The sequence below is a fragment of the Miscanthus floridulus genome, chromosome 6 (assembly GCF_019320115.1).
Source record: "Miscanthus floridulus cultivar M001 chromosome 6, ASM1932011v1, whole genome shotgun sequence".
In the NCBI taxonomy this organism is placed as follows: Eukaryota; Viridiplantae; Streptophyta; class Magnoliopsida; order Poales; family Poaceae; genus Miscanthus; species Miscanthus floridulus.
Window position 1 is genome coordinate 99,373,862 of NC_089585.1, and position 26,714 is coordinate 99,400,575.

Consider the following 26,714-nt stretch of genomic DNA (forward strand, 5'->3'; position numbering starts at 1 on the left):
GGATTAATTAGGCTTAATAAATTCGTCTCATTAAGTACCGACGAATTATGTAATTTATTTTTTTATTAGTATCCGAACACCCCATGTGACACCCTCATTTAATATCTCCTAAATTTTAGTCACCAGATCTAAACGTCCACTAAGTGTCCTCAAATGATTCGTTCAATGGCCAGCTGTCCACTTGATGATCTGCTTTCCTCTGCTCACGACAGAGCTGACGAAAATCGCTGCCTGCCTGCTGCCCCGCTGATAAGCAACGTCGGTTCACCACTCACCTGTCAACGATTCAAAGTTGATGACCACCTAACCCAGATCAGTTAATAAATATATGATGACTGGTTCGCCCCTTTCGCTGTCGTGAAACCATCGAGAATTCCAACAGCGTCGAACAAGCCGCCTGCAAGTGCAAGACTGTAATGGCGGCTGGAGGCGAGCTGCAGCTGCTGGGCTCATGGTACAGCCCCTATGTGATCCGCACCAAGGTGGCGCTGGGGCTGAAGGAGCTCAGCTTCGAGTACATCGAGGAGGACCTCTTCAGCAAGAGCGACCTCTTGCTGAAGCTCAACCCGGTGCACAAGAAGGTGCTCGTCCTCATCCACAACGGCCGTCCGGTGTCACTACGTGAAAAACGATTTGTAGCAACGAGATAAGTTTTTTTAGAGGTGGTTGTAGCAACGAGATAAGTTTTTTTAGAGGCGGTTAGTGATGGAGCCGTCCCTACAGTGACGTATTCAGGAGCCACAAGACCAGCCGCCTCTACAAATGGAACAGCAGAGACGGTTGATGATACGAGCCGTCCCTACAAATGGGTCGGATTGGTAGAGGCGGCTTACTCACCAGCCATCCCCGGTGTTTCTATTTGTAGGGGCGGCTGAAAGGTCCTAATGGCTAGAGGGGAGGTGAATAGCCTAATAAAAATTTCTACAACAACACTTAACCAAATGGTTAGACAATTATGAGGCGAAGCGAGTGTTGTGCTAGCCTACTCAAAATGCAAGCCACCTACCACAATTCTAGTTTAGATAGTGTCAATTCACACAAGAGCAATGACACTACCCTATGTTAGTGTGCTCTCAAAAGCTAACTAAAGAGCCACACCAACCAAGCATGCAAGCTCTCACAACTAGCTACACTAAAGAGCTTGTCAACTAGTTTGTGGTAAAGTAAAGAGAGTGATCAAGAGGGTTATACCGCCGTGTAGATGAATGAACCAATCAATCATAAAGATGAATAACAATGATGACCAATCACCTCGGAATCAATGATGAAGACAATGATTTTTTACCAAGGTTCACTTGCTTGCCGGCAAGCTAGTCCTCGTTGTGGCAATTCACTTACTTGGAGATTCACGCGCTAATTGGCTTCACACGCCAAACCCTCAATAGGGTGCCGCACAACTAACACAAGATGAGGATCACACAAGCCACGAGCAATCCACTAGAGTACCTTTTGGCGCTCCGTCGAGGAAAGGTCAAGAACCCCTCACAATCACCACGATCGGAGCCGGAGACAATCACCACCTCCGCTCGACGATCCTCGCTGCTCCAAGCCGTCTAGGTGGCGGCAACCACCAAGAGTAACAAGCGAAATCCGCAGCGAAACACGATCACTAAGTGCCTCTAGATGCAATCACTCAAGCAATGCACTTGGATCACTCCCAATCTCACTATGATGATGAATCAATGATGTAGATAAGTGGGAGTCCTTTGGCTAAGCTTACAAGGTTGCTATATCAATGAAAATGTGCAAGAGTTGTCCCTTGAGCCGGCCATGGGGCTATAAATAGAGTCCCAATCAAATAGAGCTGTTATACCCCTTCACTGGGCAAAATGCGCTCTGACCGGACGCTCCGGTCATACTGACCGGACGCTGGCCCTCAGCGTTCGGTCGCCCGATGGACGCCACGTGTCACCAGCTTCAAATGCTGTTCATCAGATTTCAACAGCTATGACGCTGACCGGACGCAGCAGCTTCAACTAACCGAACACTGAACCCCCAGCGTCCGGTCATTTCCAGTAAGGTACCGACCTCGACCGGACACGTCCGGTTAAAACTGACCGGACGCTGGAACCTCAGCGTCCGGTCGAGTACAGTTAGGGTCGAAACCTGGTTTTCCTTGACCGGACGTGTCCGGTCCACCTCGACCGGACACAGCCAGCATCCGGTGGTAAACCCTAGCCACTGTACCGATAGTCAATGCGACCGGACGCAGGCAGTCAGTGTCCGGTGCTTCTAGATTCAGCGTCCGGTCACTGGACCGATGCTGGCATCAGCTCTGTTCTCACTTCTATCTTCTCAACCCTGCACACAATTTGTGCACATGTGTTAGCATATTTTCACAAATATTATCAAGGGTGTTAGCACTCCACTAGATCCTAAATGCATATGCAATGAGTTAGAGCATCTAGTGGCACTTTGATAACCGCATTCCGATACGAGTTTCACCCCTCTTAATAGTACGTCTATCAAACCTAAATGTGATCATACTCTCTAAGTGTCTTGATCACCAAAACAAAATAGCTCCTACAAGTTATACCTTTGCCTTGAGCTTTTTTGTTTTTCTCTTTCTTCTCTTCAAGTTTAAGCCTTTGATCATCTCCATGCTATCACCATTGTCATGTTATGATCTTCATTTGCTTCTCTACTTGAAGTGTGCTACCTATCTCATGATCACTTGATGAACTAGGTTAGCACTTAGGGTTTCATCAATTCACCAAAACCAAACTAGAGCTTTCAGCGGCAGGGGATTGAGCCGCCCCTATAAATGCCCCACGTATAAATACATCCGATTTGTAGGGGCGGCTCAATCACCAACCGTCTCTACAAATGACCCACATATTAAAAAACTGTAGTACCTTCTTCCTCCTCGGGTCACTCACTCCAACCCGTGAAAGAAAGATGAGAGGCCTTGGACACCTCTCAAAAATTGCTCTACTAAGGGGAAAGATTTTGGTCTCAAATCCTTTGGTGGAGAGATTGTAGAGGGTAAGAAAATGTTATTCCACTCTTTTTTAAAGTTTTAATGGTTGGTTAATGAGTAATTAGAGTTTTATTTTTCTCTCTCTTCTATGGGCTTGAGCTACTTATAAAGCAAATTAGACCTAAATTTTGAATTTACTTAGGTAAATTAGGTAGGGGAACAAGATCATACCCTTATTTGGTCCATATTTCTTAATTTTAGTGAATAATTAGTTAGTTTTATAGATGTTTCATATGCATGTAGATCTAGATCTAGGGTTTGGTTTTTTATTAATTTTGTTTTTATAAATTTATGTTTGATGAAATTGGATTAGGGTTTGCATGAAAGATATTGGGTAAAATATAATTGTTGCTAATTGTTGTCTTTGAAATTATTTATTGTAATCAACAAATATGTATTTTAATTATTTATGGATAAATGGGCCATTAATTAATTTTCCTCTACCATAGTGTGTTTGTATGCTTCATGTAATTATATTTGATTTATATTCATATATATTTGAAGTATATACAGTGTTTGTTTTGTTGTTGTTGTAAAAGATGGAGTACAGGAACTCTTGGATGTATGGTTCGTTAAGGTTCAAGACATATTTTCGTGAAGAGGTGAATAAATTCATTAAAGTCACAAAGAAGCATGCAATGATATTGACAGAGAATACAGATATAATTATTTGTCCATGTAAAGATTGCAAGAACCATATGGCATGGACAAATGTGACTATCATCATATCATAATTGATTATGCGAGGATTTGTTGAGGACTACACAGTATGGATTTATTATGGTGAAACAGTTATTGTTAACAACGAGGACAAGGAGGAATACGACAACGAAACCCTAGAATCCCTATCCCAATATTCAGCAGAGCTTAATGCACGAATGGATCCCGAGTTTGGCAATGAACAAGGTGGTGATGCTGGTGGTTGGGATGGTAACGACGAAGGTGATGCCAATAATGATGGTGGAGCACGTGTCGAGGATGCAGATGATTTGGAGGTCATGATTCGAGCCCTTTTACCAGAGATTTTACTAAAGAGCCTAAAAGATCTAGAAAATTTGAAAAGGGTGACAAAAGCATTGAAGGAGACTGTGCATGGTGTTGAAAAGGGTTGTCCAACACATTGAACATTGCTACGTTTTGTGCTTGAGCTACTCATCCTGAAGGCTAAGTACGGCTGGTCAGACTATAGTTTCAATAATCTATTGCATCTCCTATCATGGGTGCTGCCATAACCAAATTCAGTTTCCACCAACACATACCAAGCGAAGAAGGTCATAAGTCCATTGACAATGGGGGTTGAAAAACTCCATACATGTTTCAACCACTGTATACTTTTTCATGACAAAACATTCAAGTCACTGGATAAATGTCCCCGATGTGGGGCTAGCCGATACAAGAATAATGACATTTACGGTGGGGACAAAGCCTCCATGGGGAAAAAGAGAAATAAGAAGGGTACAAAAAAGATGGTACAAAAATCTTAGCCCCCAGAGGACACTCTATTAGGCAATGATGCAAAGCAGAGAAAAAATCCTGCCTTGGTAATGTGGTACCTGCCAGTGACCGACCGCTTGAGACGTATCTCCCTAAACCCTAAAGAAGCTGCACTCATGACAAGGTGGGATTATGAGCGCACGGTGGATGATGATAAGATTGCACACTCGATTGATTGTAGTCAGTGGCAAAGGTTCGATGAGAAGCCCAAAGAATTTAGCGATGACCCAAGGAATGTACGGTTTGGCTTGAACACCGATGGAATGAATCCCTTCAATGAAAGGATGAGCGACCACAGCACTTGGCCAGTGATCTTGACCATGTACAACATCCCAACGTGGTTGTGTCAGAAGAGAAAGTACCTTCTCCTCACTATTCTTATTTCTGGCCCTAAACAACCAGACATTGATATAGATGTGTTTCTCGAGCCTTTGATGCAAGAAATGGAGAGGCTATGGAGACATGGGGAGCCGATGTATGATGCATTCTAAAAGGAAGACTCCATATGTAGAGCAATAATATTTGTTACTACCAATGATTACCCTGCGTTGTTTGCTTTGTCTGGACAGATCAAAGGGAAGACGGGATGCTTGGTTTGCTTGGATAGTACTACATGGGTGTACCTGGATGCATCCAAGAAGATAGTTTACCTAAGGAACTGACGCTTCTTAGAGACAAGTCACAAGTACCGTAGCAAATTATTCTTTAGATTTTATGACAACACCCTAGAGATTGACCCCCCTTTGGAGAGACGTCATAACGGAGAACACGTGTATAGAATGGTGAAAAACATACGTGTCGTCTATGGAAAGAAGAATCCGGATGGGACGAACAGAAATAGAAGAACATCACCTGTCGAAGGCGTACCTTTCAAGAAACAATTTATCTTCTTTCAGTATTTGCCTTATTGGCTAGACTTAGAGTCCTCCATGCCATTGATGCTATGCACATGCAGAAGAATATCTTTGAGAGTATCATTGCTACCTTGATAGACACAGGCGAGTCAAAGGATGGTCTGAAATCACGGAAAGACATGGTGCAGCTAAACGTGATGCCGTAGCTTCACCCGGTACCTAAGAATAATGGAAAATACACTTTACCCACGGCGTGCTTCAATCTAACACCAGACGAGAAGAGAGCTATATGCACTTTCCTGAGGGGGGTCAAAGTCCTGACTGGGTTTTTATCGAATGTGAAGAAGCTAGTGTCGATGAAGGACTTGTCAATAATACACTACAAGGCTCACGATTGTCATGTGATGCTGATAGTGTTTCTACCTATTGCAATCAGGGCTATAAAGCCAGAGTTCTTGAAAATGGCCATCACCCGCATGTGCTACTTCTTTTCGAAGATCTCATAGAAGATGATTGGCAAGCAAGAGCTGAGTGACCTACATGAATTTGTGGTGGAGACACAAAACCAACTAGATATGTGTTTACCTCCTGCTTTTTGATATAATGCAACATCTCATGATTCACATGGTTCATCAGATATGGCGAAGAGAAATGGTCGTTCGGATGATTGGGTCATGAAACAGCATAAGCAACGACTAACTACATGGTTGAAGGACCAAAACATACCACCTAAAGAAACCATAGGCTCTATTACCATCAGTAGGTTGGCGGAGGGGCCATCGAGACAAGTGACATCTTGAAATGCTTATGACTTTAATGGGTATACGTACTATACCCACGCAAAGGGTAGTAAATATGTGAACCAAAACAGCGGCGTTAGAATAGAGGCTCTCGATGGATTGGGGTGAAAGATCCAATACTTTGGCATCATTGAAGAGATATGGGAACTTAACTATGGAAATGATATAACAGTGGCCCTGTTTCGATGCTGCTGGATCAAACAACACCAACTGAACAAGATCGGATTAAGAGTCCTGGACCTCAAGAATCTAAGCTACCAAGATGGCCCTTGGGTGCTCGCTTCACATGTCGCACAAGTTTTCTATATGTCTGACCCACAAAGTAACCTCCACCCGAAGAAGAAGACAGCACGTGGTTGCCTCCGGGAAACAGCACATTATCATAGTTGATGGCGTGGATGATGTTGATCTTACAATAACTATGATGAGATGCCGCTATTCATAGACTTTCCTAAGAAGATCAGTGTTGTGAAAAAGAACCTGTTCAAAGATATATTGCCATGGAAACGAAAAGGTGTCAAGGAGAAAGTCGTTATAGTTGGCTAGCTAGTTGTTGAACGTGGAGTGTTTGTGTAAGTGTGTGTTTGTAAGACTTCATTTATGCATGCGTGTGAGGCTATATATTTATATATATATGTGTAAGACTATATATTTATGTATGTGTGTGAGACTATATTTATGTATGTGTGTGAGACTACCCTTTGCAACATCCAGATGAATCTATTTCAACATCCACTCTATTACTACTAAAACTTTATGAAATCACTTAAGACTTTATGAAATGAAGAAATGGCCAAAATAAAAGTAGGAGATCTTGACAAGTTATACAACTTTTATATTCATTACCTTTACAGCTGAAATCATTTAGTGGTTGAAAATCAGGTTTGAAGCTATCATTTTCTGAAATTCAAAATTTGAAGTGTTCAAATTTTATCAAATAAAAAGATGACCAAAATAAAAGTTGTAGATAGTGATGTGTTCAACAACTTTTATGTTCATCACCTTTACAGCTGAAATCATTTAGTGGTTGAAAATCAGGTTTAAAGCAGTTATTTTCTGAAATTCAAAATTTGAACTGTTCAAAAATTTTCCAATAAAAAGATGACCAAAATAAAATTTATAGATAGTGATGTGTTCAATAACTTTTATATTCATTATCTTTATAGCTGAAATCATTTATTGGTTCAAAATCAAGTTTGAAGTTGTTATTTTCTAAAATTCAAAATTTAAATTGTTTTCAAAATTAGTGACAAAGATAGATGACTAGACTAAAATGATAGAGCATGATTTTAGAAAATTTTAGGAAAAAATAACCAAATTTAGAGTTAGCATGAGGGAGAAAAACTAGTTATAAGTTTTAGCCACATATTAAAAAGAAAAATCACACTTGTTCATCATTGATCATCATGAACAGTTGTGATTTTTCTTTTTAATCTCTGGGTAAAATTTGTAATAAGTCTTTCTCCCTCATACTAACTCCAAATGTGATGATTTTTTTTCCTAAAATTTTCTAAAATCATGCCCTATCAAGTTACTCTGTTGATTTGATCATTATTTTCGTTTGACAAAGTTTGAACAATTCAAATTTTCAAATTTAAAAAAATGACAAGTTCTAACAAGATTTTGAAATACCAAATGATTTCAGCTGAAAAAGTGATGAATACCAAAGTTATATAACTCATCAAGATCTATAACTTTTATTTTGGTCATTTCTTCATCTGACAAAGTGATAGGTAAACATTGTTCACAAATCAACATGTCTCTCGTATAGTTTATGAAACTATGAGTGATATGTGGATTTATGAACAATGTTTACTAACACTTTGTTAAATGAAGAAATGATCAAAATAAAAGTTGTATATAGTGATGAGTTCAACAACTTTTATATTCATAACTTTTCTAGTTGAAATCATTTAAGGTTTCAAAATCTTATTTGAAGTTACCATTTATTAAAATTTAAAATTTAAACTATTCAAATTTAGTCAAATAAAAAGATGACCAAAATAAAAGTTGTAGATAGTGTTATATTCAACAACTTTTATGTTTATGACTTTCTTATTTAAAATCATTTAAGGTTTCAAAATCTTGTTTGAAGTTGCCATTTATTGAAATTCAAAATTTGAACTTTTTAAATTTTGTCAAATGAAAAGATGACCAAAATATAAGTTGTACATCTTGATGAATTCTACAACTTTGATGTTTACAAAATTTTCATTTGAGGTGATTTCGTGTGCTAAAATTCTATTAGTTGTTTTGAAATTCAAATTTGCAATTTTTAAAATATTATTTTTGTAAAGAAGAAAATATAGAATTATATCTATATATAATAAAATTGTTTATATATACATATATTTATCTATATAGAATAATAAAAAGACTAATATAAAAATTTATATTGTGTCCTTTATATATGAATGAATTATAGAATTAGTAATTAAAATAAATTGAAAAATATTTGTAGGGGCGACTAACTTAGGAACCGCCCCTACAAATCGATTTGTAGGGGTGGCTCACTTAGGAGCTGCCCTTACAAATGAACTCCGGTATATAAACTAGAGCCCGCGAGCAGACATAAAATTTTCTAAGTCTGGGCACTATTCTCCTCCACGATGCCGCCAGGCTACCGCCTCTGTGCCCTACCTCCGCCACCTCTGTGCCCTACCTCCACTGCCTCTATGCTCTACCTCTGTCGCATCATACCTCCCCCAATCTGCCTCCAACCCCCAGTCCGTCTCCTGCCCTGCGCGCCGTCGTTCCCCCCAGTGGCTAGGGTTTTCGCCGCCGTTCCCCTTCCCACGGCAGCTAGGGTTTCCGCTGCCGGTGCCCGTGCTCCCTCCCCCCGACGGCCCTGGTGCCCGTGCGCTTTCCCTCCGCCACCTATGTGCCCTACCTCCCCACCTCCGTGCCCTACCTCCGTTGCGCCGTACCTCCCCCGATCCGCCTCCAACCGAGCAACCGAGGAGAGGTCCGACTTCTGCATGCCCACCGTCTGCCGGCCTACAGCACCGACTCCTGCCACCATCTTCGCCTTCATCGACATCTTCCGGTGGCAGCAGTAAGGGAAGGGAAGGAACTATGTTCCGATCCCGGCTTGCGTCTTCTCTCCCGAGTCGAGTCATCATCGGATCTGGTATGTACTGCTCCTCGCTTCCGTATCATACATACCACGCTGTGCTCCTCAATTCTGTTTTCAATTTTAATAACTCGACCTGATTCAATCCATGGTCTACACTTTTCTACTATTTGTTTAGATTTATGGCAACTGTTTTGAATTTTAATAACTCGACTTAGACCTTCGCTCGATGCATGCTCCACACTTCCATATATTTTGTTTAGATTCATAGAACAAATGAGATTTTTTTGACGGAGTGAGTAATGTATGTTCGTAGCAATTTAGAGGAGGAGAACAACATGCTGTTGTGCGTGGGATGTTTAGTGTTTATTATCCACCACTTTAGTTGTTTGTTTAGAATGGTGTTTAATTTCTTAAGTTCTAATGCACTGTCCACGATTAAATATAAACAGCTGATGAGAAATTGAATTCGATGATGCAAAGTTACTATTTTAGTACATAAGATTAGACTAAGGATCCCATGCCATGGCTTTCGTGATTCTATTTTTTTTGTTGTCTCTTCTCAAATGTTTTGATTTTGTGGGAGTAAGAATTTTTTAATCAAAAACCATCGAGGCCACATCCTATTTTGTAGTCTGCAGTTTTTAGCATGTGTCAACCCTCTGAATCTAGTTTCAGAGGTGGAAGAATTTTGCTTTTGCTAGTTCTGTTCGAAAGACCAGATTAGTCATTAGACTTGCAGGCAGGCAGATTGGTAGGCAGGCATATTTTGACTTGCATTGGGATCTTTCTGTGCATGTCGTGTTCATTGGAATACACTTGTGTTACTTAATTAGAACATTACAACTTTCCTTTATTAATTCATGTTAGATATTTTGTAGATGTTTCAAGCATCATTTCTTCACCCAAATCAGTCCACTAGTTGGTTGCTATGATTCTGATCTCACCTATTAATTTCTTTTTTCATGATTCTTTTTCATTTCTTTTGTAGTGCCCCAGCAGGCCAGCACTAGTAGGTAACATTGATATATTTGCAGTGCACTTTATGGATTGTGCATGCATTAACAAACGTCGCATTAGCAAACATCACATTAGTAAATTGATGCCAATGGTACCTGCTGCACTTCTACCATTATTTCTGCATCACCAACACTATATTATTATGGTGCTTCGGTCTTAAATTGCTTTTTGGATTGGTATGCTTGCTTGCTTCTACTGACTGCTGGTGAGCTGGCATGTTTCTTTTTTTTAATTTCTTGTAACACCAACAACACTATATATATTGGTGGCCATCTTTTGCCTGCAATACTACTGGAAGAATTCATTTTCATTTGTATTAGTTTTCAGTTGCTGCCTGTGTTGCATTAGATGCTCTTCATTCCCTACTACATGCTAGTTGCCATATACTCCGTAGGTTGAATCGATGTTTCTGTTGATGCAATGTGACTACTGTTTTGGCAGTTTTCTTACGGTGCATGCATTCTTACATGTAAGACATATATTTGCTAAGAATTAGTCTTTTTATCCCTAAGACCAGCAATTTTGCTTTAGCATTTGAGGTATGTGTTAGTTCACTTGTTATGCTAGAATTAGAATTGCAAGCAGCAAGCGCATTACTACATCAAAACACAATTATTTGATAAACAGTAAGGAACAGATACGGGCACATAGGTGATATAGTATCAAAGTTAAATATTTGCATGCTTGTGGAATGTCCTGAAAGCTAAACAGTAAGGTCAATAATCCTCCTCAGCTATTTCTGTACTTGCCTGGCACTATACTAGTCCGATCCAATTATTTTGATGCGACGTGCATGCTATTGGTTTGTAGTGATCGTCCGGGCACAGGTCCAATCAGGCGATGGAACTGGCTCATTACTAGTTGTACTTTACCTTAATACTATAGAAGCAAATGCTAGTTTAAAGCAATATGGTTGCTGGAATAAGCTTGCTTTAGGATAGTTCAAAGTAGTGTATCTATTTATATTGCATGAGCTAGAGAAATGATTTACCTTTCTATTGCTATGCTTCATTCTAAGGTGATAACTTGCTTTGTTGTCTAGCCAATTGCCTCATTTGGTGTCTGTCATGTGTGAGATATGGCTTGCTCAATAACCTTGCAGTTGACCTTAATATCATGACTAGAGTTGACCACTTTGTTTTACATACTTTTGCTGGCAATACCTCTGTCCTGTGATGATAGAAGGTAACAACCAATGGCTTTGTAGTTCTCGGATAAAATAAAATGAAGAACAATGGGTGTTTGTTTGATAGCCTTAGGGTTTGAGTACTTTAAAAGATGTACACCAGCTTTGTCATTTCCACAGAACATCATGTAGCTAGCTTCATCTGTCAAGTGATTCCTACAATGTTATTATTAGGAAGTTTTCATTGTTCCATGTTAGTAGCTGTGAAAAGCACATTTCATCATTAGTAGGTATTCTTTGGCAATTACTTTCAATTCTTGCTCAGTTCCAACTACTTGCAAGTTACTGGCTTACTATTAGTACTACTGCTAGTACTATTGTTGTCTTACTACTACTCTAACTACTTCTACTACTTACTATTGTTGCCCTACTATTAATACTACCGTTGTCCTAGTACTAGTACTACTGGTTGCTATTTTTACTGTGTTAAATCCCTGGTACTATGCATTACTATGCATCCCTATGTATTAACTTGCTCTATGTTTACTAAGCAGCTGTTGCTTTTTTTACCAAATCTCTTAGGACTCGCCCAAGACTTGTTGTCCTGTCTTTTGCCATTAGCTGCTGCTCTATGTTTGCTAAGCAGCTGTTGCATTTTTTGCCAAATCTCCCCTCTCCTCTCCTCTCCATTGTTTTGCCGATGATGAAATTGTTCAAGTCCATACATTATATGGAATATGAGCTGATGATCAAGAACTTGTGAGGAACTTGGCATCACTAGCAGCCGTCCCTACATTACCTTCTCCTCTCTTCTTTGTTACGATGCCTTGATGCTCCAAGTTCAAGATCAGATGATGATTGACATGTTTCTGAGGCCTCTACTACTGCTACTACTAGTTTTTTTATATATTGTTGTTTTATAGGACGACTTTGGTTTATAGACCTTTTTTATTTCTTATACCTTCTCGTGTATCGAAAGCACACTTTCTTGCATCTATTAGAACAAAGCACGAAATAATATCGCAGACACCAGACAGTGTAGCCCGATGCCTCGAGCATGATGAGCAACCAACCTATGAGGAGCAAGCACTAGAGGACCAGCTTACTCAGGAGCAGTTCAATAACGAGTTAGAAAATGATCTAGAAGTGATGCTTACTCAGGAGCAGTGTGACGAGGAGGAAGGGGAAGCAGAAGGAAGAGCAGGAGAGGCTGCTGAAGGCAAAGAAGAAGAAGAAGAAGATGATGATGAGGACTTAGAAGAGGGATATGTAAGTCCTGAGGATCCTTTCCCATGTGAAGCCAGAAGGAGACCAACGGAGGAAGATTTGGACAAGGATTTTGACCCGAATGAGGAGGTAGGGAAAAAGCTTTAGCTTGTAAATTTTGTTAAAGCTTTGGTTGTGTTACCTCTGCTATCACTTTGACCTATCGTATATACAGGTCCCTCCTAAAACTCAAAAAAGACGATGTCGATGTCCGCGACATCTCGCTGGACAAGATGGAGTGGAGGAAAGGAGAGCAGAGGCAACAGCCACAGAGACAGACATTGAGGCCTCTGCTCCACAACCTCAAGACACAACAACGACTACCAAGCCTAAGAGGAAACAAGGGGATAGAAAAGCAAATCAATATCCAGATAAGGCATGCTATGTGATAACGGAGGTCAGGCCAGCAGGGGAGATCCTTGAGCCGAAGGAATTAAGAGGACGATTCCGTAATGCGATCGGAGCCCTAGTAAGAGATAAATTGAACCCACTAATCCCTAACTAGAAAGAGGTACCAGAGAAGAAAAATGATGAACTATGGGATAGGTAGCTGAAGCCCAATTTTAGATTTCCGAGGGTAAGCATGAACTGGTAAAAAAATGCTTTCAGGATCATGGGAGTCATTCCAACATTGGAGGTTGGAGCTCAACAAGAAGTATATCCGAAAGAGGTTAACCCCCTTCAACGAGTTCGATAACATAACTCCTAGTCAATGGGAGGAGCTCGTGGCTCAAAAGACTTCACCGAAGGCATTGGAGCTCAGTGCCCATAACACCGAGCTGGCAAAGAAGAACAAACACCACCATCATCTAGGCCCCGATGGCTACTATGCCAAGGAAGAGCAGTTTAGGAAGATGGACGAAGAGGCCGCAGCTACTGGGAATATCGATGTGATGAATTTGAAGGTATGCTCAAGGAATTGGATATATGCGAGGAGTACAGAATCATCCGGTGGTAATCTTAAGTTTGATAAGCCGAAGATCCAAGAGGCAATATCAAGGATACTAAAATATGCTGAAGACAAGGAAAAGGGCTCATTCAATCCTTCTAGAGAGAGGGACGAGCTTAGCCTTGGCTTGGGAAATAAGGAGCACATAGGCCGCACCAGGGGGCTAGGAAAAAGGATGACCTGGAAGCACGGATTCAAATAGGACAGGCACATATACAAGAAACATGGTAGAGACCGGGAGACTAATCTTGAGCTCTAAGTGAAGGCTCTAGCTGGGAAGGCGTTGGAGGAGCAAGGACTGTCTATGGAGCCACGGATATTAATGACATCGTCGGGAGAACTGGCATTAGTTGGCAGCCCTCCGAAAGTTCCTAGCAGCCAAGATTCCACTGCAGCCACAACCCCCATCAATCGCATACAGGAACCAACTAGTTGCACCTTGGTGTTTCTCAGTGGTCGGCAGAACATTGTGATGGAGGTGGCAACGGGTGTGACACATCCTCCCGGTGGCTTACACCACAATAATAAGATACCACCGAACTACACTAGGGTCAAGGTGCATACCGTGAAGCCCCAGTTCATACAGTGGAGGATAGACTACGCAACTCCCGAGGGGCTGGTGTTACTCGGAGACGTAATGGGGTAGTTCAGCCTCTGGCACAAATGGGACATTGTATTGACTGCTTCTTCTCCGCATCTCCCTCTCCCAAATTTGGAGTGAGTTATTGAGGTCGGGGAGATGTTTTCACCGTCTCATGACCACCACACTCCTGAGATGCCACATTCTTCCCTACCTCCTAGCGAGCATGTGCCTAATAAGTCACAACCTTCTCTAGCTCATACCGAGCAAGTGCATGATGAGATGCCACAGTCTTCTCAACAAGCACAACCGATACATAAACAACGAGTGTCTCTTGAAGAAGGTGATGCACAAGAAGATGAGGACATGCCTGAATGGGAACATTGAAAGAAGAATCCAATCACCATAAGACCAATTTATGTTCCGATGAAAGACGTCTCGTCGGTGCACAAGTGGTATTTCCATGACCAGTTCAAGCCTGAGAACCAAGTTAAAAAAGTCCCATCACGGGATTCTGAGGAGGCCGTCACTAGCAAACTCCACCAAACAACAAAGCAGTATCCAAATGTTGATGCCATCAAATGGTCAAAGGATTGCCCGAAAACATATAAAAGAGGCAAGCCCTTCCTACCAAACCGAGACATCCAGCGCTTATCACTTGGAATGAGAAGGTTTCATGATTGGTACTTGCGTGTTCTCCCAACGAACATAGACCTCGTACAAGCATGCTTCCCCACCAGCACATTTGGAAGCCCAGCCAGAAAAATTGTCTTTGACTTCAATGACATGCAGACATGCTTTCACCTCGGAGCAATGGAGATGAATCTAATTCGCACGTGATGCCTGTAAGTCCTTGTCCTCCCAATATGATATGAATGTAATCTTTGAATTTTGTTGTAACTAACCCATACCGTGATTTGTAGAATATAAGTGCACATTATAAAACAAATGCCAAGTGTGAAAATCGGGTATATAGACCCTCAAGCTATAGCACAAACAAATTTTAATTACCCTAAACAATGGAAACTGGATGACAAAGAGCTAGCTGCTGGAAAGACCCTTCGGGAGAAAGAGCACATCCGTACGAAGAAACTAAGGGAACAGTCACTTAAGGTTTCGGCATACATTGCCCTGGCTTTTAAAATTCTCCAACAGCACTATACTATATGGCTACCATACAACTTTAAGTAAGTTCAACTCTATACTTAAAGTTTTGTTCGATATATTTTATTCGATGCAAAAGAGCTTATCTAGTTCTAGTTCTATGATTAAATCCATGCAGCAACCACTGAATTTGTATAGGCGTCGATATCAGGAGGAGCATGGCATGGGTCTTTGATTCAATAGATAGGGACCCGATGACATACAAAGACTTCATATCGATTCTCAAGACGTATACATATCGACAATCCTCATTAGCTTATATATTTGTATACATATTTGTAACGTTCACTTTTGGATACTAACAAGTTGTATTTGCTAAAATAATTCGAACAAGGCATTTAGGTTCTATGTCACTAAACATCACGGAAGGCATGATCTAGTAAGGAAGGAAAAGCTGGCTATAAAAACACTATGTGCGGTAAGTATAACTTACTTCTTCAGTACTCCATTACATGACTGTCAAATGCATTACTTAACATTTTCATATACAAAACACACAGTACTACAAGCAGGAGCCTGGGAGTGTACATTGTGGATACTATGTATGTTCTATGATGAGTAACACTAGTGCCTACAGGAGACACCCCTTAATGGTAAGTTTGAATCTCTTCACCCGTAGTATAAAAACTTCGTACATAGTTTGAAATACTAAACCGAAACTTGTTCTCTTGTAGGGGAAAGAAGAGAAAGAAATGAAAAGAGACCCATACAAGGATGACTAACTCTTAGAGCTCGTCGGCGGCCTTTGCAACTTCATATTGGACCGGATTATACACATCAAAGGCACCTACCATGACCGAGAGTCTGACTTAGGTAGAAATCCTCAGTACCAACACCTTCGTGAGACTGAAAGGTTAGCTCTAGGCCGTTGATAACAATGTGTATCGAATTTGACATTGGTTTTACCTTATGAATTATGTCTATTTAATGATGGATTATATATATTCTTGTAAATTGGACTTGTAATTGTAGTTTATATAATACTCTTGTGCTTGTAGTTTATATAATACTCTTGAGCGAACGCGGTTCGGAACGTTGGTCACGGGGCGTTCGGCGGGATTATCTCGCTTTCCTCGCTCACTCGCAACGCGAACGCGAACACGGGAATACGTGGAAACAAACAGGGCCATATGTATATTCTGGTCGAATTTGAATTATAAATTTAAATTTTTTTTTATGAAAAATGTATTATAGGGACGGCTGGTACTACAGTCGCCCCTACAAATAGTTATTATAGCGACGGCTGGTACTACAGTCGCCCCTATAAATTAACACCAGTCGACTCTACAAATCAATTTGTAGGAACGGTCTAAGAACCGTCCCTACAAATACATGATTTGTAGAGACGGTTTAGCAGGAACGGCTGGCTAAACCGCTCGTACAAATAGTCTTGGGCCGCCCCTACCGGCCCTTTATGTAGTAGTGTGTGAGTCGCTCATCATCGTGCAGTACGTCGATGAGGCCTGGCAAGCACCGGGACTCCTCATCTCCTCCCCGCCGACGCCCACGACCGCGCCACGGCTCGCTTCTGGGCAGCCTACATCGACGACAAGGTACAAGAATGCGTTGGTGCAGATGCTGCAAGCTATTTTGCTTCTTGCGCTGAGAATATGGGACCATAGGCATTGCTAGTTGATGGATTGATTCTTTGTGATGTGCTTGCAGTTCTTCCTAGCGTGGAGGCAACTGTTCTGGTCGACGACGGCGGAGAAGATAGCAGAGGCGTTCGCCGGCGTCGTCCCCGTGTTGGAGACGTTGGAGCGAGCGTTCAGGGAGTGCTCCAAGGGGAAACCCTTCTTCGGCGGCGACGCCGTCGGGCTCGTGGACATAGCGCTCGGGAGCTTCGTGCTGTGGATCAAGGTGGTGGACGAGGTGGCCGGTGTGAACCTTCTGGACGAGGCCAAGGTCCCGACCCTGGCGGCGTGGGCGGAGCGCTTCCTGGCGGTGGACGCCGTGAAGGAGGCCATGCCGGACGCCGGGAGGCTCTTGGAGCACTACAAGGCGTTTCTGGCTAAATGGGCTTCACCTGCTGCACCAGCTGGTTACTGATCACTGTAACAGCAAGCTAAATGATCGTGCATTTTCTCTGCGTTATTAGCAGATGTGTATTATTAGGGTTCAAAGCATGAATAAAGCTTTGGTTCTGCCGAGGCGATAAACCAATAGAATGTTTTTGTTAACAAAAAAGATATTTGCTATTGATGATTCTGGCATTGTCCGCTGGTGTGTGCACGACAGTGTGAGCGTAGCGGACGGTGGTTATTCACGCTTCTTACATCTGAGGTGCCTGGCTACGCCCACGCCCGCGACGCTCGTTCCCACGCCCACGCCCGAAGGAGACAGTGATGGCTACGGCGGCCTCCCTCTCTATCTATCCCCCTCTTTCTTCTCCAAATTCGGCAGACATAGAAGGGGTTCTGGGGGTAGCAGGACGGACATGTGGTGGGTACGGCGATGGGCGCATTACTACAGAAATCTTAACGGAGACGGACAAAAAGTGTTAATGGAGGCGGGCATTGCAACCGCCTCCAATCAAAGGTCACGGTTAATCGTGACTTTACGGAGGCGGTTGCCCTACCTGCCTCGGTTAATCATTTAACGGAGGCGGGCGTCTTAAGGCAACCGTCTCGGTTAATGTTAATTAACGGAGGCGGTTGTCCTAACTTACTCGTCTCCATTAATGTTTTAACCGAGGTGGTCACTGTAATGCGCCCGCTACAAATACATGATTAATGGAGGCGGCCTTTTGTTACATGCCCGCCTCCGTTAATATTTTTCCATTTAAAAAAATAGCCTCGGCAATTTGATTTGAATTTGAATTTGAAATCTATTTTTCACAAATCAAACACATATTACGCATATCGAGCACAAACATATAACACATTCATTGGTGTCGTCCATCATCAACCAATTCAAAGTTATTACACATGCATGATGTCATATGTTTACATGTAGAACTAAGATCACCCTGCTAGTTTATACACTTTCCCCGAAAAAAGAGGTCCGACAACATGTAATAGTGGCAGATTCGAGTCTTGGCGGCGATGGAGGCAGCCGGGGCAGGTTGGAACGGAGGTGTCGCGGCCATTCTCGCTGGAGTTGGAGAAGAAAGCGGTGGCGGGAGGGGGAGGGGGAGGGGAAGAGGAAGGCCGCCGTGGGCGAGGTAGGGTCTCGCCGGAGCTCCACGGTGGTGGTGGATCTCCGGCGAAACCCTACCGCGAGGCGGTGAGCAGCGGCCGCGGGGGAGTGGGTGGGAGGCGGGACGCGGGTTGGAAGAAATACCGAGGAAGAAGATGAACAGCGGCTGGATCAGCTGGGGCGTATCATCACCTGAAAAAAAATTTGAAACTTCATGGGCCTGGATTATAGCAGTTCCCATGGTTATATTAACAAGGCCATCTACCCCATCAGCAGAACCAACCGGTGGTTCTCTGCTGAAATCAAACAGGAAGAAACAACCGTTTATTCTGAAAATAAGAAATGTTCTTCCTCCCTTATCCGCGTAGTTAAGGGCATTGATTTGTATTTTCTCATACCTGTATCACGAATGGTTCATGTTTTTTTTTTCTAAAGAAATGGGGTGACATAGAATTGCAAAGCATTTTGTTCGAACTGATGTGCGTATGTGTTAGGTTACAATCTGCGCTTTCTCTTTCCATAAAGACACTCTGAACTTATACAAATGTAAGCATGACTGCGTGAAATAGTTCAATATATCATCTCAAACTGTCCCTGTCACCTAAGCATGAAGGGCTAGTTTGGAAACTCAAATCCCCTTAGAATTTCCAGGGTGAGCAATCCATGAGGATATCATTTCAATAAGATAATTAGTTCTCCATGGGAGGTTTTCCCTCCCTGGGTTTAGCTCCCCTTCTTCTAAATTAGCTCGAAAGGTGATTCACTTAGGAACCGAAACCATGATCCGTGTAAACCATGGTGACTAGCTGGTAAATCATGCACGCACACCAACTTACTTTTTGTCTGAATATATTAATCTGAAACGGCCCTAGTCTCCTGAGCAGCCACCGTGTCGTACCTGAATCGTGATTGGCGTCAGCGCTGAGGCCTGATTGCATTTGCCATGAACTTAGCATCCCATATACGCGCTAGGAAAGATTAATAAAACCCGAAGTCCCGAACGTGATGGGCGTCAGCGCTGACGCCTGATTGCATTTGCCATGAACTTAGTAGCATTGTTTAAGGTAACAAAAGCAGTTCGTCGTCACCAATTCCAAACCGTCCGCTCGGACAGTCAAAAGGAAACGTCAATGGCTCATCGCTCAAGCTTAATTTATTCTATGCTCGCATATAGTATGCAGCCACAAAGCAACAATCGCAATCGCTTGGAGTAGATTAAGCTTAATCTGTTGCATAATTTATGCTCGCATATATCCACCACCAACCGCTCGATAAGATGGCAACAATTCCGTAATTTTGCAATGGCAGCCAAGTTGACCTCCGCGTGATCCGAGCTCAATATGTACCCCCCCGGCAGAGAGCTACAGGCAGAGCAACAGCAGCAGTAACACACTACTCGTAGTTTACAGGCACGCACGCAAGGCGCTGAGTTGACGAGCAATGGCGGCGGCAGCGGGAGTGGAGTTGCGGCTGCTGGGGGAGTGGCTGAGCCCGTACTGCATCCGGGTGAAGCAGGCGCTGGCCGTGAAGGGTGTGGCCGGGTACGAGTACGTGGAGGAGGACCTGGAGCACAAGAGCGAGCTGCTGCTCAGCTCCAACCCGGTGCACGGGAAGGTGCCCGTGCTCATCCACCGCGGCGCGCCCGTGTGCGAGTCGCTCGTCATCGTGCAGTACGTGGACGAGGCGTGGGCCGGGCCTGCCATCCTGCCGTCCGATCCGTACGAGCGCTCTAGGGCTCGCTTCTGGGCCGCCTACATCGACGACAAGGTGAGCTTCTCTTCTGGGCCGCCTTTTGTGCTATCAAACCTCCCTTAGCACAAAGCTACCTGCTAAGAGTTTCTCAAAAAAAAAAAAGAGTTTCTCAACAAAAAAAAAAAAAGTAATTGCTAAGCATTTTAGATCTACGTGTATAATTTGTTTGCAGTTCTTCCCATCGTGGGAGCCGTTCTTCAAGTCCAAGACCGCGGAGGACAGGGCCGAGACGTTCAAGAACGCCATCCCTGCGGTGGAGACTCTTGAGAAGGCCCTCACGGAGTGCTCCAGCTCCGAGGGGAAGCCCTTCTTCGGAGGCGACAGCATCGGGTACGTCGACGTGGCGCTAGGCGGCTACCTTGCGTGGATCAAGGCCGTGGACGAGGTGGCCGGCACCAGCCTCTTCGACGAGGCCAAGTTCCCGCGGCTCGCCGCGTGGGCGGAGCGCTTCGCGGCGGCGGACGCCGTCCGGGACGCGTCCCCTGCCGTCGAGGACATCGTGGTGTTTTACAAGAAAATGCAGGCGGCTGAGACCGGCGCGGAGCACTGATCTCGTCATGGCTAGCCAAATATGGTTAATTGGCACGTGTACGTGGATCTTTTTTTATTAATTTCTTCAAGAGAGTTACTATAAAACAGTGGTCAGTGGAGGTCTTGTTCAGTGTCACATGCATGTATTAAGATATCAGAATAACAATAAAAACAACTCCTTATATACTAGTAGTAGCTAGTAGTGGAGTTGCAATAGAAGTGATTTCCGTAAAGAAAATAGGAGGCCGCACCTTTGTCATATAGGCAAGGAATTGCCCCCTACGTGGCTTACAAGATGAGCTCAGGTTTGTTGAGATCTGAGGATTACTACAACACAGCTAACAACCTATACAAGATATGCAACAACAGAAAGATAACAACAGATCCTCTAAACTAACCCGGCTCTCACAGTACAAGTTTGTTAACATCCTCCCTCAATCTAAACCTGGTACATGAAGGTTGAGATTGCGCTTTAGTTCTTGTAACTTGAAAACTGGAACTGGCTTTGTAATGCCGTCAGCCACTTGATCTCCGTTACTGATTAGCTTGATATCAAGCAGTTTCTGTGCCACTCTTTCTCTTACAAAGTGATAGTCAATCTCTATATGCTTGGTTCGAGCATGGAACACATGATTTGTAGACAAGTATGTTGCACCAATATTGTCACACCATAGCCTAGCAACAGGCGGAGACCGAACTCCAAGTTCTTGTAGAAGAGAATGGATCCAAATGATTTCAGCTGTTGCATTTGCCATAGCTTTGTACTCCGCTTTTGTGCTTGATCGTGAAACTGTAACCTGTTTCCTCGCACTTCATGACACAAGGTTTGATCCAAAGAAAATAGCAAAGCCTCTTATGGAGCGCCTATCATCAACATCTCCGGCCCAATCAGCATCAGAGAAACCACTGACAAGACTTGATGGCGATCTTGCTATTCCAATTCCCAACCTTGTGGTATTCTTTAGATATCTCAAGATACGTTTTACTGCTGTCCAATGGACTGTAGTTGGAGCATGCAAATATTGACATACCTTATTAACTGCAAAAGAAATGTCTGGCCTTGTCAAGGTTAAATATTGCAAGGCACCAACTATCCTTCTATACCTTGTAGAATCTTCCGCACTTAGAGGAGTTCCTTCATACGCAGAAAGCTTTTCTGACGCTGACATAGGTGTGCTAGCCGGTTTACATTGCTGCATCCTTGTTCTCTTAAGCACATCATTGGCATATTTTGCTTGAGACAAGACTATTTCATCACGTACCTTTGAAACTTCAATACCAAGAAAATAATGAAGCTCTCCTAAATCTTTCAATGCAAAATCAGACCTAAGAGCTTGAAGAAGAACCTTAGTTCCTTCAGGAGATGAACTTGCCACTATAATATCATCAACATAGATGAGAATATACATAATCAAGCGTCCTTTTCTGTAGAAGAAGAGGGAGGTGTCACCCTTAGATGGTTTAAACCCAAGAGCTTGCAACTTCATGCTTAACCGATGATACCACGCACGAGGTGCTTGTTTAAGACCGTAGAGTGCTTTATCAAGCTTACAAAGATAGTTAGGATGCAACTTATCTTGATACCCAGGAGGTTGTCTCATATACATTTCTTCCTCTAGAACGCCATGAAGAAACGCATTTTGTACATCCAATTGACGAAGACTCCATCCATTTGACACCGCAATAGACAGTACCAATCTTATAGTTGTTGCCTTAACAACAGGACTAAACGTGTCCTCATAGTCGATTCCATATCTTTGTTTAAATCCCTTGGTCACAAGCCTTGCTTTGTGTCTGTCTATACTGCCATCGGCTTTTCTCTTGATTCTATATACCCATTTACAATCTATGATATTTCTCCCTTCCTTAGGTGGTATGAGGTGCCAAGTTTTGTTTCTTTGAAGAGCAAGAAACTCGGCATCCATCACATTCTTCTAGTTTTCATCCTGCAATGCCTCCTTAAGATTATTTGGCTCGCCATTAGCGGCTAACAAACCGTACCTTACTGTTCCATCAATGAAGTGCTTAGGTTTGCGAATCCTAGCCTGCAATCTGGTCCTGGGACACGGTGGAGAAGCTACCTCAGAAACAACACCAGAGACAGGCGATCCAGGCGCATGCAGATCAGGTTCGGAGTTTGCGCCAGATTCAAATGATCCTTGCAGCTAGAGCTGTAGCGGTGGAGCAACAGCCTGTGGCGACGCGGAAGATTCAGATTCAGTCTCCCTGTGCTGTCGCGACTGGGGTGCTGGTGGTGGAGCAGGAGCCTACGCGACGAGCACGAGCTAGACGGCACCTGATCTGATGGAGATCCGCCTGAACCTCGGATTGACTGAGTCGGAGGATCTGTCTCGTGCTCCGTGTAAGAAGGCAGCTGCACAAAATCACCATTTTCACCTGGATTTTCCTGCACACTAGAAGGATCATTAATAGCATTATCTGGTAGGATATCAGCACTGTTGTAATGTGTATTTGCACTACATGAACTAGGAAGATTTAGGAGATTTGGTGGTAGAAGATTTAGTTCGGAGTGAAGGCGAGCGCCGACATTAGGATTTAACTTGTAGAAAGGAAAGATGCTCTCACAAAAACAACATCGCGCGAAATATAGATACGTCCAGATGAAACATCTAGGCATTCGAATCCCTTATGAAGATTACTATAGCCTAAGAAGACACATTGTTTCGAGCGGAAGGAGAGTTTTGTGAGAGTTGTAGGGTCTTAAGTTTGGCCAACAGGCACACCCAAAGATTCTGAGGGAACCATAATCGGCTTGCATCTTGAAAAGCCGTTCAAGAGGTGTTTGAAGATCAATGACTCTACTAGGAGTTCTGTTGATGAGATAGGTAGTGGCTAGAAAGGCTTGGTCCCAATATTTTAAAGGCATAGATGATTGGGCCAAGAGGGATAACCCTACTTCAACTATATGTCTGTGTTTCCTTTTGGCCACTCCATTTTGTTGGTGGGCATGAGGACATGATACAAGATGGGTTATGCCAATTTTGAGAAGAAGGAATTCAACTTCTCATACTCTCCTCCCCAATCAGATTGAAGAGCAAGAATTTTTTTTATCAAATTGTCTTTCAACTAGTTGCTGGAATTCGTGAAAACGTTGAAACACTTCAGATTTGTGTTTGAGAAGATAGATACATGTGAACTTGCTGTAGTCATCAATAAAGCTAACATAAAATTTATTTCGTCCAAAGGAATCACAAGCTGGCCCCCATACATCTGAAAACACTAATTGTAAAGGGAAAACTTGACGACTTTTGATATGGCAACTGATGGCTCTTGGCCATTTGACACGAATCACAAACTGAACCTATCCTGGACTCGAAGGAACATGGCAATTTGTTCCTTTTCACAACCTGCTGAATGACTTGAAATGAGGGATGGCCTAGGTGATGATGCCATCTTTCCAAGGAGGGATGAGCACCACTGGACGTGCTGAGGGCTTGTTTATTCTTGAGGGCGGTAGCTGGTAGAGGATATAGACCCCCTCTACATGTTCCTTCCAGAAGGGTTCTCCTCATTGCTCGGTCCTTAATAAAGAAAAGATGTGGATAAAATTCGAAATAAGCATTATTATCGGATGCCAATTTATGGACAGAAACAAGATTTTTTGTGGTGCTTGGAACATGAAGAACATTATTAAGGAGAAGATTTCATTCAGGAGTGTGACAAATAACACGACCAACATGTGCTATATCCATACCTGAGCCGTTGGCTGTGTGTATCTGTTCCCCTCCTGTGTAGCGATCACAAATCATCAGCTTGTCAAGTTCTCCAGTAATATGGTAGGTGGCCCTGGTATCGGTGTAACAGTTGGAGTCCACCCCATATCCACCATGGCTGGCGGCGTTGGCACTTTTGTCCTCAGGGACAACGAAGGTCTCATCGAAACGGTACCAACAGTCCACGACGCTGTGTCCCTCCTTCTTGCAAAGCTGGCACTTGACCTTTTGCTTGCCGGAGTTGTTGAAGTTTACACGCCCGCGCCCGCTGTTGCCGCTACCGCGGCCACGATTTCGGTGACCACGATTACGGCGACCGCCACCACGACCGTGAGCAGCAACGTTCGCAGACGAGGAGGTGGAGCCGCCGTGGAGCAGATCCATCCGTTGCTCAAAGGACTGCAGTTGCTTGGAGAGCTCGGTGACGGTGATCGGCTCAACACGAGCCAGAACAGACGTGACGACGGGGTTGTACTCAAGGTCGAGGGCAGTGCAGATGTAGGAAACAAGTTCCTCATCGTCGATGGGTTTGCCCGCTGCTGCCATTTCATCAGCGAGGGCACGCATCTTGCCGATGTATTCCTCGACAGACATGGCTCCCTTCTTCGTAGTTGCAAGCGCGATGCGAGTGTTCACTGCACACGCTTGGATCTGAGATGCAAACAACGTCTCTATTGTCGTCCATAGCTCCGTAGCGGTGCTACAGGTGGAGACATGTTTGAGAACATCGCGCAAGAGGGAGGCGACGAGGTAGCTGAAGACTTGCTGGTCAAGAGCCAGCCAAGCCGAGTATGCTGGGTTCGGCACCTGCTGCTTTCCATCTCCACAGCCACTGATCTCCTTGGACGGAGCCTTGGAGGCACCGGTGATGTAGTCGACCAGCTGCGCCCCACGAATGGTCGGGAGCACTTGGAGCTTCCAGCGGGCGTAGTTGGATCGGGAGAGTTTTTCAGTCACAGGGTGACCGAAGGTGGATGGAAGGGCGGCGCCATTGGAAGTCGACATCTTTGTTGGATGGATTTTGTTTAGAGGATGGCTCTGATTACCATGTAAAGAAAATAGGAAGCATTGAACCTCCCGTAGGAGGCCACACCTTTGTTATATAGGCAAGGAATTGCCCCCTGCGTGGCTTACAAGTTGAGCTCAGGTTTGTTGAGATCTGAGGATAACTACAACATAACTAACAACCTATACAAAATATGCAACAACAGAAAGATAATAACAGATCCAACTAACCCGGCTCTCACGGTACAAGTTTGTGAGCAATTTCATACATCAAGAAAAAAAAACTATCATCTTTATGGACTGCCCCCATGGGTGGGTGGGTGTGCGTGCGTCAATAGGGAATTAGGGATAAGCATATGCTACCATCTGCTTACATTTTTTCCGTACAAAGAAACAAGAAAGAAAACAGCTCCCCCGTCTTAGAAAGCATATAATTCTAACATGGTGTTAAGCCAAAATATCTTAAATTTGGCTACATTCATGTAAAGCATTAATTCTAATCATACTAAATAAATATCATTATAAGATTTTCATAGTAGGAATGTTTTTGAGTTATAAATGTTGTTACTATTGTTTTTGTAAATATAGTTCATAACTTAAGATACTTAGATTCAGACCAGACTTAGATTGCATCTTTTTGACATTTGTGTCATAATCTTGATACCGTATGTCTACAATCCATCTGCTAAAGTTCCGTTAACTGATTGTTAGCTCTAGCTCCTTGATTCTCTGAGACGTAGCGATTTTCGTACAGAAATAGGTGGGGAATTCTAGTGGGGTTGAATACGGAGTGGGTCCTTTTTTTTTCACTCTCAACTCTTATTATAAACGGAGACGTGATTTTGATTTACTTCCTATCTCAATCTATATGAAGTTTTGCTTTGGCTTTCTCGTAAAAAATCTGCTCAAGTAACGCTGTCATGCGGCCCTACTTCTCTGCTTTTCTGTGAGGACCAAAGCAGGGTCAAGTGTTGATCCAAAGAAGGAAAAAAAAGGCAGGGCCAATGGGCCAAACTTTTACTTGCACTGTACTGCCAAAGAGCTGAAGGTGCCCTTTTTTTTTTTTTTTGAGATTAGAGCTGAAGGTGCCCTGTGATACTGCCTAAAGCAAAGCGCCTGCCGGCCTAGTGGCTAGTGCAGCAACATCGCCATCGGGCCCATGAGGATTCAGTGGCCAAGCTGCCTCGTGCGGGCCACACTTTATTTGATGCACTCGTGTACCCCCGGCCGCCACCTTGCGGGCGTGCA

General features: G+C 43.3%; 1 protein-coding gene, 1 non-coding gene and 1 pseudogene across 2 annotated transcripts; 2 read left to right on the plus strand and 1 right to left on the minus strand.

Moving 5' to 3' along the window:
• Positions 1-416: 416 nt before the first annotated feature.
• Positions 417-17,359, plus strand: LOC136458762 (probable glutathione S-transferase GSTU6; annotated as a pseudogene).
• Positions 17,360-19,751: 2,392 nt separating this feature from the next.
• On the plus strand, positions 19,752-20,947 carry LOC136458763 (probable glutathione S-transferase GSTU6). Its single transcript, XM_066458694.1, has 2 exons — positions 19,752-20,211; positions 20,369-20,947. Exons 1-2 carry the CDS (start codon positions 19,885-19,887, stop codon positions 20,744-20,746), a joined length of 705 nt encoding a protein of 234 aa, XP_066314791.1. The 5' UTR covers positions 19,752-19,884; the 3' UTR covers positions 20,747-20,947.
• Positions 20,948-24,850: 3,903 nt separating this feature from the next.
• On the minus strand, positions 24,851-24,989 carry LOC136462097 (small nucleolar RNA Z247). Its single transcript, XR_010760617.1, has one exon. It is a non-coding gene; the product is annotated as a small nucleolar RNA Z247 (small nucleolar RNA).
• Between the last annotated feature and the right edge of the window lie 1,725 nt (positions 24,990-26,714).

Coding starts and splice junctions, on each gene's coding strand:
- LOC136458763 (XM_066458694.1), top strand. CDS start 19,885: ATGGCGGCGGCAGCGGGAGTGGAGTTGCGGCTGCTGGGGGAGTGGCTG. Junction 20,212..20,368: donor CCGCCTACATCGACGACAAG/GTGAGCTTCTCT, acceptor ATTTGTTTGCAG/TTCTTCCCATCGTGGGAGCC.